This window comes from Plasmopara halstedii (genome assembly GCF_900000015.1).
Source record: "Plasmopara halstedii genome assembly, contig: Scaffold_555, whole genome shotgun sequence".
Lineage (NCBI taxonomy): Eukaryota > Oomycota > Peronosporomycetes > Peronosporales > Peronosporaceae > Plasmopara > Plasmopara halstedii.
The window spans coordinates 287,044-302,149 of NW_020187475.1; the positions used below are offsets into that span (position 1 = coordinate 287,044).

The 15,106-nt window shown below is 44.6% G+C and overlaps 4 protein-coding genes across 4 annotated transcripts; all 4 read right to left on the bottom strand.

Annotated features, from left to right (window-relative positions):
• PHALS_11584 (uncharacterized protein) lies at nt 1–229 on the bottom strand (the record flags this gene model as incomplete). The annotated part of the gene is made up of 2 exons (XM_024726967.1): nt 1–83; nt 139–229. The coding sequence occupies 2 exons, from the start codon at nt 227–229 to the stop codon at nt 1–3; spliced, it is 174 nt and encodes a 57-aa protein (XP_024577591.1).
• Nucleotides 230–4,899: 4,670 nt separating this feature from the next.
• Nucleotides 4,900–9,743, bottom strand: PHALS_11585 (Transcriptional repressor EZH1; the record flags this gene model as incomplete). Its single annotated transcript, XM_024726968.1, has 6 exons — nt 4,900–5,557; nt 5,623–7,441; nt 7,511–7,789; nt 7,855–9,223; nt 9,363–9,367; nt 9,734–9,743. The coding sequence occupies 6 exons, from the start codon at nt 9,741–9,743 to the stop codon at nt 4,900–4,902; spliced, it is 4,140 nt and encodes a 1,379-aa protein (XP_024577592.1).
• A 1,404-nt stretch (nt 9,744–11,147) lies between these two features.
• On the bottom strand, nt 11,148–11,570 carry PHALS_11586 (uncharacterized protein; the record flags this gene model as incomplete). The annotated part of the gene is made up of 2 exons (XM_024726969.1): nt 11,148–11,236; nt 11,486–11,570. The coding sequence occupies 2 exons, from the start codon at nt 11,568–11,570 to the stop codon at nt 11,148–11,150; spliced, it is 174 nt and encodes a 57-aa protein (XP_024577593.1).
• A 1,795-nt stretch (nt 11,571–13,365) lies between these two features.
• Nucleotides 13,366–13,667, bottom strand: PHALS_11587 (uncharacterized protein; the record flags this gene model as incomplete). The annotated part of the gene is made up of 2 exons (XM_024726971.1): nt 13,366–13,567; nt 13,657–13,667. The coding sequence occupies 2 exons, from the start codon at nt 13,665–13,667 to the stop codon at nt 13,366–13,368; spliced, it is 213 nt and encodes a 70-aa protein (XP_024577594.1).
• Between the last annotated feature and the right edge of the window lie 1,439 nt (nt 13,668–15,106).

A 15,106-nucleotide genomic window follows, 5' to 3' on the forward strand; every position in this document is an offset into this window, starting at 1 on the left:
TCAATCGGCAGATTCGCCAAGTCTGGAAGCAGTAATTGCAAAGCGAAAGAAGTGTTCACCTTTCAAGAGACCATGAATGTTTTCTGGTCCCATTTCAGCAAACTTCCAGATGCTTTTGCGACTTACGCCTTGGCGTACCATTTGTGGCTAAATTCACATAGGGCAGGGTCGCCGAGCGCAACGCGCTGCTAAAGGCCCATTGATATGTGCCGCTGTCCAGAAATAGCATGTCGTTTTACCACCGGGTTTATAGAAGTGCTGTTGAAAGAAGACACTGGAGGCGGTAAGCTTCCTCCTCGAAGTCCACGGTGCAGCAGGGCTACCGTAGCGCTTTGCCTAGAGGAAGCTTACTCAGGTCCCCGACCTTACGTTCTATACGAGAACCAGTATGAGCAATCCGCTACCTCCGAGATTACCCAAAACCTAAACCCAAGGCAAATATTCCTCAGTTCAAATTTGAAAACTGTATTTATCTGTTTTATTCGCGATAGAGCCACCGATGTTTAAATTTCTAGGTTTTCCTAATTAAATAGCAAAACCTAATTAATATGCGTAACTACTGGTGTCCCACCACGAAGTGGCTTCTTGTTACGGTGTAGCAACACCATTGTGTGATCACACCGTCTTGTGTAATCCATACTTTTGTACGATCAAACCGTCCTGTGTGACCCAATCTTTCATGCCAGGGTACGTGTAACCCCATTACACTCACCCCATCAAAAATTCAAACATCTACAATTACAATTTAACTGTCGCCTCGTACAAGGCTCGCGTGTCTAAGATACCTTTACGTCAAAGAAGTCTGTGTAAACGACACAACAAACACCCAGCACATCCTAAGTTGCTCCAGAGGGTGCGTCCGCGACTTCAAGGAAAACATATTCGTCACAGACGACGGATTTCCACGTCGAAGATTTGGATGAAGTCGACAATGAGTCGGATAATCCTATTTCAGGATGAAAAGAAGAGGAGGGCGAGGTGCGCCAATGGCGCTTAGTGATCCCTGCTCGAACCTTGCCGCCACCGTGTCCGTTTCCCGACCTCTCGACTTCCGGGGAAGTGGAATCATCACTAATTGTCTCGACGAGGCACAGGAGCAGCTGTTGGAGGCTGCCAAAATGGCAGCTCTCATGTGCTAGCATCCACGGTCGATCCTCAACTCGAGTGATTCGGCTTCTGCTTGGTGGATCCCGCTACTGAAGCGAAAAACGCGATCACTGAACCGGGAGGCGTCTATATAGTCGGGCCCCTGGCCGCTACAAAAGCCGATCTTGACCAACAAAACGCTCTTTGATCTTGACCAACGAAAAGCTTTCCAAGCTCGCTTCTTGCTACCACAAAAATCTCAATGGATAGCAACCGCGCTCGACTTCACGCTCAAAGAGAAAGCGCTCCTGTCCCCGTGACGCGGACGATTCTTGTGGTGCTCACCCTTGGCAAAACCGCTGCGAAGATGAAGAGTTTTTTTAGCGATGAGTGCAGCGGCTCCGGGAAATTTTTCTTTGTCTTCTTGACAAGGAAGCCACACGGAAGTATACGTAGAACGCCATCTTCGACGAGTTTGCCAAACTCGAGGCGCAACGCCGACTTCCTACGTATCTTACCCTGTAACATATGAAATGATTCATCACGCTACCGCGAGGTCTGTGGTTTCTCACCCGGCTACGTCTACAACCACAGCAGTTCAGGGCCATAGCTTGAGCTCAGCTGAAGACCCTTCGGCTTCCCGGCTATTGTCGAGAAGCGCGGGGCGTACGACGACGCGGAGCGTCATAACCCCTCCGGTCATAAGCGTCCACGACGTCTGGGCAGTCTTGCCGAAGTGGCACCACAAACAACCACGTGTTTGGCGATCTTGGGTGGGAAAGCCTTTCCAAGCTACTACGACTACAAAGGCAATAAGCATTACTCAACCAAGTGCATATTTGCGAAAGTTCTCGAAGTTTGGGTATCCCCGCCACTTCACAAGATTTCGGGTTTGACCCTGTCGATGCCGTCAACCCACAAGACGTTCCACCTGATAGTGGACGTCGTCGAGAAGAATTGGCGGTCGATCGCCGTCCGGTGACCCGCGATGCTCTTTGATCTCGTGAGGACAAAGTTCGCATCATTGACTCTCCGTTAAGCATTTAGCCGGAATCGCATATTGCTGTGCGGAAGTCCTCGAGAGCTTGGAATACTTTGTGACCCGACTTCCTCACGTTGAAGAATATCGCGCTCTGACGAGAGGGGGGAGGCTCCTAGCTCCAACAGTTGCTATAGCTCCGATATAGCAACTTCTATATCATCCTCTGTAACTGAGCTACCCCTATTTCCAAGTGGCGACACGTTTTTGAGCCGCTGGCGGTACTTCAAGCTAGGCAGTGCGATGAAAATAGAGCTAATGGGTACCAGCAGCAGCAGGTGCTGCTCACGTTTACGTATAACGTTTGGTGGACCGGTGTGTACTTCAGGGCTGCTATTAGTACCTGATGGAGTGGACGGAACAGTATTATGAAACCTATGAAAATTTAAGGCCCCAGCTTTGCAGAATCACACTGGTGCATTGGCCGCCACAAACTTTGTGCGTACAAACTTTATTGTTGCAATACGAGCGCCTTTGGGCGCCGCCTCGGTGCCAACGCTTCAGCGTTCACCTGCGCCGGATCCCAGTGCGGCTTAGGCAAGTTCACATAAAACACCGGGTGGGTGCTCATCCTTCTTGGAAGGTTTAGCGTATACGCAAGGCCTCTGACCTTAAAGTGATCAATAAACCGAGGACGGATCTTTGTCTTAAAGACCGCATAGATCGCATGTGTAGAAATGTTTTCAGCATTTAATAAAACCAGGTCTCCTACCTCAAAGTTTTCAAAACTTCTTTTGCTTCTTTCTCCGCATATTCTGTCTCAATGCCTTGGCTCACAGCCATCGAATGACCTGAGACATCCTCAGTCTGCCTCTGCCGCCCTTGGAGAAGAGTCAGAGTCGCCTGTCGCAGCGCATTTTAGTTAGTGGTGACCGATCTTGACGCTTGATCGCTAGTTGTTACAGCTGTCCGTTACAGACCAACGGTGCTGTCAATAGGCTGTCCGCGGCGTGCTCAATACTTTGCAACGTAAAACATGAGTCGACGCACTGAACTGACGTTTGTCTCGCTGAAGATGCCTAGAAAAGCATTGATGCGGGTCGGACGGCGTGTTTTCTGCGTTTGATTTTTATCGGCATTTTCTCCACCCTCACGCTTCGAGGATTTATCCATGAATGATACAAGTTTCCCCAACCGCTTCTTAATGAAATACTTTGATTAACAACCTTATTAAAATTATGAAATATTATAAAAACTATTACCTTTTTTTTGCCCTGCTACTCTAGGTGAGCCGATACATTTGAGGAGGGATGAAATGCGAGTTTTAAATTCGCTCGCGTAGCCACTTTTTGGTGCCCTTTTCGCTCATGATGTGAGCGATGGTCAGCATTTAAAGGCTTTGCACCAGAAACGTGAAACTATAGACGAATTCAAGCCATACATTGCAGTGATGTTTTATCCAAGAGGCAGCTTGACGCTTGCGCTACTGCAAGTGCAATTGAGTTAGGTTTGAATAATCAAACCGAGCCAGTCATCGTCGTAAGCGTACCGGCGGGGTATCGCAAAATTTCCACAATGGACAAGGGCACGGAGGTCATGAGTCATACAGAGAGGGGGCAAATTACGGTACGCGCCTCTTCGCTTGGCCGTCTGTTGTTTGGTCAGAGCAGAAGTTCTTAGTGGGACTTGTTGAGCCACTATGAACTTTATCCATCGGAAAAATACCTCGAAATCATTACCTCAAAGTTCTTTTAGCGCGTCGGTTGTAAGGGCCGTGGCTATCTTTAGACTCGTCGAGTCATTTGTTTGGATGCATGGGAGGGGAACATCGGTTCAGATATGCTATAAGGAGCTAGTACGGTAAACTGCGAAGGTTGGAATCAATTTTCAGGTGCAGTGGTTGCTCGTGTAGTGTTCGATTTTGGCTCGTGAGCACCAGTGCTCTCTACATCTAATTGAATGTTTTTATAAGTACTGTGATCATGTGTACTTAAACCTCTCGCTTTTGTTACGATTGTATCTGATCGAATCACAATTGTGAATGAGAACATTCATGAGTATTGAAGTATGTGTGTTTGTTTATAAAGGTGAAGGAGGAGATATTCATGATGTGTTAGACACTACAGATAATTGTATCACGAGAGACAGTAAAACGTAAGGATTTCTATATTGCACTGAATCTAACATGTGTATTCTTAAACAGTCGACACGAGAGGCTTTCAGTTCCACTTCTACAAACCAAACCTCTGAGCATTTCGTACATATATCTTTGAGTCAAAGCTTTCTCTGTGCGAAGCGCACGGCGACACCTCTCAGAGGTAGTCACAAAGCTGTCTGTGGTATATCTTACGGGACAGCTATGTATGTAGTTTTGAGCAGTAAGTCAATCTTAGAACAGTACAATCAAACTCGATGAATTTTGTCGTTTCAGCGCATTGTTATGTTCATGAAGTCCGGCAGTGACATAACATCATGCTTCCGTCAGGCAAACACTTGTTTGTGTTGTTCACTGAGTTGTATCTCACTCAGTCTCACCGTTGTGATTCATTCGATCGCTCCAGCCGTTTACGGCAACAAATTTAACGTTACTCTGAATGACAGTGTGTTTATCACCCAAGAGTAACTTTTAGATCAATGGCAAGTGCATATGTTACGAAGCTGAAGTTTCCAATTCTGTTTTCTTGTGCACGCAGATAGAGGCGTTTCCTTCACTTTCATTTTTTCCACTATGGTAAGATTTGCGCCAATCCTTACAACATTGGTACCTGGATTGAATGCAATCGTCGACTACCATCAAATGATGCCCATTGATTTCTATCCTTCCTTCAACCAACTTAAATCTTTCTGTCCTTCTTAAACGTCTTTTTTTTCGTCTTGAAGGGCGCAGATTCATTAATACGAAGCTGGCTCCAATCCGGTGCCGTTTCTCCATGGTAGCCATAGTCAAAAAATAGCTCTTCACCCTTAGCAATGTCTTGCTGGGCCCAAATCGAAATTCGATGTTCACCTTGAACAGTCATTATCTTGCCTTTACACTTCTTGTTCACTGTTGAGTGATTGGCAAATTTACTTTTATTGCCCTTGCGAATGGCATCAACAACTGAATCATCATTGACGTCGAATAGAAAGCTAATGGTCATTTTGTCGTAAATGCTACCACGCCTTTCTGCTTCATCTTGCGAAAGGAGCGCGCCGAGATATTCGTAGATAAATTCTCCACGCTTTATCGGTTCTAAGGCAAAAGCACCCCACCCGTGTGTCGTAGAGTATGCCATACCAATTTTCTTGTGCAGACCACGCAAAATATTAACGTTACAACAGATACCTAAGTCCACAGCGGACATATATCTGCGGTCCTCATCAAAAACCAGTGCAGCGACTTCGCTAGCACCACAGGTTGTGCATAAATCGGGATTGCACTCACGCGCAGCGATGAAGCATGGACACGCCTTAGTTCGGCAATTTCCAAGGCTGCATCTACACCCAGGGAATCTGCATGTTGAAAAAGGGTGAATAAAAGCTCGCCTGATTCTCCTAACGATATAGACTTTACGAACCTATTGGGGCAGTCGCGTGAGCACGAACACGCCTTGTCGCACGTATGGTCGCGAGTCATACATGAGCAGTAGGTCGGATCGCATACTCCTTTGTGATTACATGGTTCGTACTCATGGTTTACTCCCTTGCTCTTCAAACGGTTGTTTTTTGTTCTGTTTAATAAAATACGATTGTTATCGTTGCGTGAACTCTGTGTTCTACCACGCTTACGACCATTGTGAATTAATCGCCCATCAGGCAAAAGTGGAATTTCATCATCCAAACTGATCAGATTAGAGTTGGTGTGCCGATCGAACTCCAAAAATGCCTTCACCTCTTTACACGTGGTTGACTTGACCATCGACGAAATGATGCATGGGTTCTCACCGATTACCCTTCGAAGCTTTTGAAGTAACACAATTTCAGTCTCGCTCACAGCACTCACATGATTCTTTTGCTCATCACATCCAACTGCAGCATTGGCAAAATTGTCGGCTTTCCAGCAGTCGATCGAGCAGCTCTCATTAGCATTGAGAGACTTCTTGACAATGGCACTCACATAATCAAAATAAGAATCGTCAAGATACTCCGACTTATCCGCCACGATAGGAAATGTTTGCAAGCGTGGGGGACGAGACGGATTTCTTTTCAACGGCTGTGCAATTTGTTTTATATAACATTGGGTCGCCAATGAGTTGCTTTTCGTCGCAGAACGATTAGACCGACGAGTTTCAAGCACATCAGCAGCGATCAATTTTTCGTCGCAAGTCACAGTCTCAAGATCTTCTTCGATCACTACGTCCGCAACTACAGCATCACCGGTTTGCACGACCTCGTGTTCAGTAATATCTACAGCTGAGTATTTGCCACTGCCCGGCACTTCCATGCTAACAGGAGAACTGATAGCTGAGTCACAATTACTTGAAGATTGGATAAGCTCTTCCGTGTTGTCTTGATTTTGACTCGCTGCAAGCGCAACAGCTGAAAAGCGAAGCGATGGATTAAAGGGATCGACTCGATGAGAGGGAAGTGGATGCTCAATGCCGTGCTCGAGGCAATGGTAATCGTAACACATTCGGCACAACATGTCTCGATACGTAACAAGCAACTCCGAATAATCATTCGTCGAGCGTAGCCCAAGGCCATAGCCTCGATAAGCATGGTTATTAGCGAAATTGGAATCGAAGTGCGCTGGTGGCGGTGTAAAGCGTTCGTGTAGGGTCTTCTGGCGATCACTAGTCCCATTTAAGGCTGGTTCTAACGCTGCCAGCCTCATCAGCGGAAATTCTAGTGACTTTTTCGAGATTAGATCCTTAGCTTCATCTATACGACGCGCTGCAAGCCTGATCGAAGCATCTATCTTTTGCATTTCTGCGTAGTCTGAGTACGCTTGAGTGAGGTCAGACACTTTTTTGAGCGCAACATACACCTTTTCAGTTGCACCAAACTCTCGAACGACTAAGCGCAACAAAAACTTGTTTACCTCACTATCTAATCCACTCGACAGAGTAGACGTCTTGGGCTCAATTGCATCATACCAAGCTTCATCAATATTTGTACCGTCATCATCTTCTCCGAAATAGGGTTTGTACCGCAAGACTGGATCGTCTTCTACACGAATATTAGCTTTCAGGCCGACGTAAGCCGTACTTTTGCTTAACGGTCGAATGCATGGAAGCTGATTGACATCTCGAACGACGAGCTTTCCAGCAACACCTATTGACTCACCCAATACGTTTGTGTACCCCAGTGACACCTTTTGCGTCAGGCTTTGTCGCTTCATTTGATTCAATAAAAATCTTTCTTGCAAAGAATCTTTACGCAAACGTTTGCCCTGAACTGCACACACAATAATGCACAGTATCAATTACTTACTGCAAACAAAAGACGAAATGAGCGGTAGCTTACTGCGGGATGTTAGCCACTGCATTCGATGCCTTTTGTGTGCTGCTAGATATTGTTGCACTTTTAAACGAGCTTCAACAAGGACCGCCGCAGTTTTTCGTTTGTAGCAAGCCTGAAGCCTAGGTAATTCGCGTTTTATCACATCTAGTATGCGCGTTTCTAGGTCCTCTTGCGCAAGAGATTGCTCAGGCTTGTTAAGATCTGACGCAAACGCACAGTGTGGCATCGAAATTTCGAATTGCGGCAACAGTTCACACTTGCTCTCCAAGTCACCGTCAGTATCTACAGTCAACCATCGAAGTGAATACATCTTCATTTAGAAGTCAGCCTCGTCAATTAGTGCATACCGTAGAATATCAGTGATTGATCGAATTCGGAGTCAAAAGGGGGTGCAACAGTCACATCCAATGGCAGCAAAGTTTTTTGAGAGGAATCAAAATATAGGTCTCTCCAGATTGTACTGTGTAATACCGTATCTCGTGCATTCCTTCGGTGTTTTAACTTGGTTGAAGCCAGACCAACTTGTGCAGCGACAGAATTATTCACACTTGACGCTTGAGACGACGATCGAGACACCTTAATCCCTTTCTTGTATTCCAGCTTGAGCCTTGAGTGAGCTCGCTTAGCTTTGTTTCTCTTGCTGCTTTTGCCCTTACTAAATTTGGCATGTCCAGTGGCAGATTGCGCAGACGACTCCGCGGGCTTGTCGATTCTCTCTAAGAGCGAGTTTTCAGAACACTGGGAAGGTGTTTTTAAAGTGTATTTTGTGGCTGTTACTACTTCATTATCGTCAAGCTCTGATTCAGACCAACCAGTTCCGTCAATGATGTCAATGCCCTGACTTCCATCTAATGAAGACAAAGGTAAGTTCATTGCGGCCGTTTTGAACAATGTTGATGTCGTGTTTTCTGGGTTTTGCTTCAATGTCATTACATCTTTATTTTTTCTCTTTGGAGGTGCAGCTTCATTGGCTCTTAGATGACTTTTCCTGCGCGAGGGGGCAAGCTTACGCTCCTCAACCACCAAATCATTGGACAATAGCACCTTGTTTTTACGTCTTGTGACACCAGCATCAGTGCCATTCATAGCCGGAATCGAAGATGACGACGACAGACTATCACTTGACTCACAGGAGTCAAAGTCAAATGGACACCGATCCACTGTTTTCTTCAATATTGAATTCTGCAACCGAGACTTCTGCGAGCTGTGGGATCTCGAATCAGCTACATGTGCCTTACGTTTGATGCCTATTGTCGCTTGACGCAAACTTGTCGATCCACGTTGCGCTTTTGCCTGAAGCCTCTCAAATTCAAGTTGCTGAGCTTGCAGCTCACTAAAAGACATGGCATCCGCATACATGCGCCCACAGCTGTCAGCAAATTTCAGCTGATTCATGTTCCCTGTCATATCAGTCCCCGAATCCAAAGTGACTTTAACATGCTGCGCTGAATTTCGCTTCACATTTAGCTTTCCATGAGGTGCTGACTCGTTAATAGTATCTTCCGCACTGTCAGAAGGTTCTCCTTCAATCTCCAATCTATCAGAGTTCAAGACCTTTGCCGGCAGCTCCTCACATAATTTTTTAGCCTGATTCGAGCAATTGGATTCTGATTCGTGGGACAAGATTCCAGTATCATTTTGATTCTGTACAATAGCTAGATCTTCGTCGTTAGAGTCATCGACGGTGATCACGGAACAGGTTGGACTTGACATTGACTGCATAAATCGGCATATTGTATTAGTATCGAGACATATAAGCGATATCCAAAATATCACAAGGTGTATATGATGCTAGCAACGTTAAATTGCGCTTTAATGTCGGTGCATGTGCGTCATCGTGGACTAAAAGTCGTACCTTGCCTATCGTCCGTGAGCCTTCCGTTGTTTTGCAAAAATACAAGTGCCCTCAAAAGATTTGAAAGGTACTAAGTTTTGAAAGTCTTATTATGCGATTTCACAGTAAGTACTTTCGTGTCATGACACTGAGGGCGTTACATCTTTAATTTTCCTGCACTGAGAGTTTACATGACGAAACATGTCTTGAGCTCGAAGCAAGGTTCAAGCTTGAGATGAAGGGTACACTAGATTTAGGAGTTTGAAATTACGACAACTGATAGTAGAAAGTTTAAGGCTATTACTCTGGAACCAAAGTATTTATTGGCGGTTCTGCAAAAAGCACACCACCTGGCAGCTACAAGCTTCAGTAATAGTGCCGGTACTAAATACCAGCGATCATCTTCGCACCACAATAGTAACTCAATAATAATAGCCCTCAGATGAGGATAAGAATTCTCATACGAACAACTCACCTCAAGAGTATAGCAACGAGGTTGTCGTACAATTTGCACAGAGAACTTTCGACTCATTGTCCGCGTCAACAAGCGCAGAGGTGATGAGTTCGTGCACTCATACAAGGAGCGGAACCGAGAGCCGATAAGTAACTACACTGATACTTTGCTTTGCTATTCAGGAGCGTAAGCGTAAGCGCAAAATGTGGCAGAATATGGCGATGGATTGTGGTTAGGAGTGAAAGATCGCTATTGAAGTCGAACATTTTAAATCTCTTTTTGGGGTCGAGCACTTACTGAGCTAATGTCTGGATACGGAAAAATGTTATCTGAAATGAATCGAGACTTAAGGAAAATTTCCGAAGCGGAAAGTTTTATAATAGTATAAAGGAAACGGTAGTTCTGTATGACAAACGATATGTTGGAGACTATAAGAACCTTGAGCAATAAAGACGATTCCAAATAGTAATGCAGAGGTTTGTCAAGCAGAAGTGAGCAAATAATTAACAACTAGTTCATAAGATTGATCTATGATCTCCATACAAAAAAAATGCGGTGAGAAAGATGGGAATGCGTACGTTTTTCTTCTCGATATCAATAGTATTGATGTAACGTACATTATATTTTCTCTCACCAACTTGTTGTTTTATTAAATCTAATTGGCAGTTGTTGTTGAATCAGCAGTTGGTCATGAATCTTAGTACAAGTATTTTTGATCCACCTGGTGCATTTTGCCCTAATGCCTTCTGTAATTTTACGCTCTATAACGGGGTACGCAGAGTCCCGTGGTGTATATGTACCTTACACTATTGAAGCTTTTCCCCAAGAATTGTAACCAAGCTCAAAATAATATCCAGGATGATGAGATATGGTGGGATTTGTGAAGGGTACAATATTCTTCTGAGGAGAGGCCGTGAGCTGTATGCCTCACGTCAAGTAAGATGGATAATCCGCGTCAACCGGATTTGTACGCTTCATCAGGAAAAAAACTGAGAGGTGTTATATGATTAGCTACCTAGATCGCCTTGCTTTACAAAAGTGTAATATTTTCAGGATTTCCTCGCTCAAGAAAACTGTCATATCCATTACAAAAAACTAGAAATGCGCCCTTCTCTGCCAGGAATTAGAAGTACTTTTGACGCCGGCATGAGGTTACCATGGCTTCTGTGCAAGACATATTATACATCCAGCAACAATATCGCTGAGTGTATTTTTTAGCTACCTTCGAAGTCGTAGTAAACCGCGATCAAATATAAGACGGAAAGAATAGACTGTAATTGTTGCGATCGTAAAAGTGTATCTATTCAACGAGTTGAACCTCGTCGTGACCACAGGAAATGGGCAAGGATTTGCTAACTCGCAAAAAGGTCCATGGGGACGCTAAACAGCGTGACCATCAAAAGCTCGGCTGCAAATGTTTTGTCTCGAACTGTAGAGGCGACTATATTGGCAAAAACAATATTGTCTCACTATATATAGATTGCCGGTTGCCGGCCCCAGAGTCTTGACTTGCGTCGTTCCTAAGACCATCGCTGCAAAAGGGTAAGTTGCGGGGATGGGACAGATTCCGATGATGTCAATTCTTGTAAATTCTGGCACTAGTTTGTGCAGTGGCTAGAAGAAATTTATGTGCAGTGGGGTCTCGTAAAGTGTTCAATGTGTGAGGGGTTCGAAAAACGACAGATTGTACCCTCATTTCGAGGGCGAATGTATCTCGTATGTATCACATTCTGATCAGTTGATTCAAATACATACCAGATTGACTTTTGTCCCATGGTCTCAGAGAAATGCCAAGAAGTATCAAAGCGAAGTGTGCTGAACAGAAAACGTGATTAGTACTTGGTACGAATGATAGCGATAGACGCCGTAAAGACGAGAGCTGTGTGATGCGTGTGCTGCTAGACTTGAAGATTGCTAGGTTTCTAATCTAGCAACAGTAGATCTGTTACTGTCACTAAGACCTAAACCTGGCCTGAGATCGGGATACAGTACTCGCGCATTTCAAACAAACTTGTTATTTTGGAGCCTGAGATGTTTGTACCTGGTGGCGCCTGGTGATTCAAATTTCAGCCCATTTGATAATTCGAACTTGAGTAGCTTTCTCTGTGCGAGGTGTACGGTCGCCTCGTTGTACACTGTGCAAGAGACTAAGACACTGAGACGAACAATTCCACTTCAAGATTGAGCTCAGGGTCTCTTTGATCACTGGTACCCTCATATTGACTTTATATTCTTAATTTCACTGAGTATCCTTTAGAACGTAACCCCTCTTAAGGAGTCGTGTAAGTCATGCCAAGCGCGTACTGTAGGGTTTTATTCATTACACTCTAACCCCGCTCTACCCGGCCCGGGGATTGAACCATTCTTGATTATACTGAGCAAGAGGTATCACCAAAGGATTGAATCCTGCCCGCAACTCTGCAGCAAATTGCATTCTTACCTTTTAACTGTGTTTTTCGCTAACATAGTCGCTATCTAATCCAAAAAGAAAAATTAAAAAAATGTTCGGCACGGGGTCTCCTGACTGTACATAAAACTTGACGGGTCAGCGCACAAACACGACCCACTTTCTATCCCTTTCTGAAACAAGTTTTGGCGCTACCCCCAAGACATACAGTCGCGCTCCAAGTCGATGGATATCAGATATACGAAACCTATGATCAAATAAGGTACTGGAGTTACTTAATGAACAGGAATGTGTTACAATTAAGCTGCAACAGTTTTTAACCGATATCGTTAAGAGTGATAGAGTTAAAATTCGCATCCTGTAGCGAAACATGCCGAGCACAAAATATTGTTGTTTAATTGTCATAATATTATGTGACACCCACAAATTTCGAGGCAATCAACAGGGTCACGCGCCAAAAGCAACTTCGAAACGAGTTTCTCTATCTCAAAGATCTACAAGAATAGTCAAAAGGGGGGCCTCAAACGTTTCGAGCCTCTCACTTCAAGTGATCAATCCCAACTGTTACATCTGCCATTAGATAAATACTCAAGTTTCTTCATTGATCATGATAAGTGGAGTATTTTTCACCCTCATAATGGATGATACATCGCTTCCGAAGCGGTTTAGTATGTTTGCAAACCAAAACGCATTCTGTTAAGTCTTTTGGTAGCAATATATTTGCGAGCAATATGAGAATCGTCTGATTCACTAATCAAGGATGTTGCCGTGCGCCTTAAAAGTCACCGACTTTAAGATTCCGCGGATATAATGCGTAGAAGTGGACTTCAGACGTTACACCCACGAGCGACCCGGGTGCCACAACTGTATCTTGTGTCTAGTCTGCACAGCTTAATGAAGTGTGGCGTAAATAGAATTATATATCAGAATATTACTGAATGCATACGTTTTTTATATCCCGTCGTAAATATTATCTCTTGAATGGCGGCTTGCAGCCCAAATGTACCACAGATTTTCCTTTGCATGACCAACAACTTCGTAAACTTCGTAAACTTCGTAAACACCGATAATTCGGTACTTTAAGTATGCAAATAATTCCTCTTGTCACCATGCAACAAGTGTTATAGCTATCGACCAACTGTCAAACTATCACAAGGTCGTTTTCAGCTCGCTAATGAAAAGCGCGCCGCGATGAGGTTCTCTGCCTCGTTTGCGAATGAGATAGAAACTGATGGAATGAGTGGTAGAGGCAGCACCTCCGGGTAAAATTGTTGAAGTAAAATCTTAACATCCCGTAAGCTTCTCAAGTGCGGAGAATTTTTACCTTCACTCGGTATTGGAAGCAACCCTCGTGAACCCTCCGTTCTGGCAAAAAATCCAAGTACATGTTAGCTATCTTATGCTCACCGAGGTCGACCATCTGCAGTCGGCTTCGTGTGCTCTCTTTGACAGACTCAGCGTGCATCCGAATGACAAAGCAATTTGATGAGATTTGATATCGCTCTGCGTGGCTTGCGGCGCCCACAGTTGTTTATAAACGCGTCAGTGCTGTAGTCATAATGCTCGTAACTGCAGAGTGTCTTTTTAAAGTCGACAACAGAGTGCTTGTTCGGACACCGCGGACGTTATAATATTTTTGGTCCGAACGCAACCAAGGGTAAGAAAACGGAAACGGCCAGTAGGGGCGTGATTCTTCACTGAGCCCGAGAAGAGTACTGTGTTTGCTGATGCACAAAACTCTGGTCTCAACGTGCGCGATGCACATAAAATTCTCGTTAGAAGTGATTGAAGTCGGGCAAAGATTCAGTTAACCGAGAAGTCTTTGTAGATGAATTTGAGAAACCACTAGGAGCTTTGACTGACACTGGTGCGTCAAGCAAGCGCGAGTCATAATGTTAGCCTGCCCAACGTGATAAGAGAAACGTTCATTTGTTTAGCGAATAGATCTACAGTAAAGATGTTAAAGCGAGTCATTTGCTTGGCAACAAAGATTGGCAATTTCTAAAGTAATGATGATTCTTCACGACCTCGATGACAAGCTTAATATCATCCCAGGTATGTCGTGTTTGAAACGTTGTCAGCCTAACGTTGCTTGGATGAATATGAAGATCGTCGTCAACTAGTCGTGCAGTGCATATTCCAGCTGCATGACGTTGGACTATCACTTTAAACTGCAAGGTCGTCTGTCTCGTGCAAGTGATGCGAGAAAATTCAGTCTTATCTAACCTGAAAAAGCGTCTCTATTGCACCTGAGATATCCACTTTCGGTTATTTTGTCGGCAGAAGTGGCGTTCGTGTAGATCCTGGGAAAGTCAAAGGCAACTCCGACCCCCTGAACGGAGCTTCCTAGCTCATAATACAGCTTCTAGGGTTGAAAGATGCTTTGGTCAAGCTCCGTGTGTATTGCTTGGAGAGGAGCGTTTTGTAATTTACATATCATGCCTCGCTGCGTACGACGACTCATTTATCGCAGAGACTGGCTCGGTGATTTTCTTTCTTTATGCAATACAACTTTGCTGAACACTACAAGCCAGGCGAGACGAACAGACGCTGTCTAGACATTCGGACTATGACCCAAAGTCCAGGGGCGAAAACATGCATCAGTCATGTCGACGATGCAATATTTTCAGACAATCAACGTGCAAGCTATAGTGCAGTGCGCGAAGAAATTATCGAAGGGTACAAGTCTGATGAGGCATATTAGGACTTGTTGAGGTACTTCGAAGATCCTTCCGACATATAACTGCAAGGTTTCTCCCTTCTCGCACAGGATCGCGTACTCATCGTTTTGAAGTTCATAAATAATTGTTGTAGTATGCGGCTGAACACGGAAATGCAGCAAAATTGAATTTCATTATGAAGGAGTTCTGCGCTGTCGTCTCTTACGAGTACCATGACAGCCTT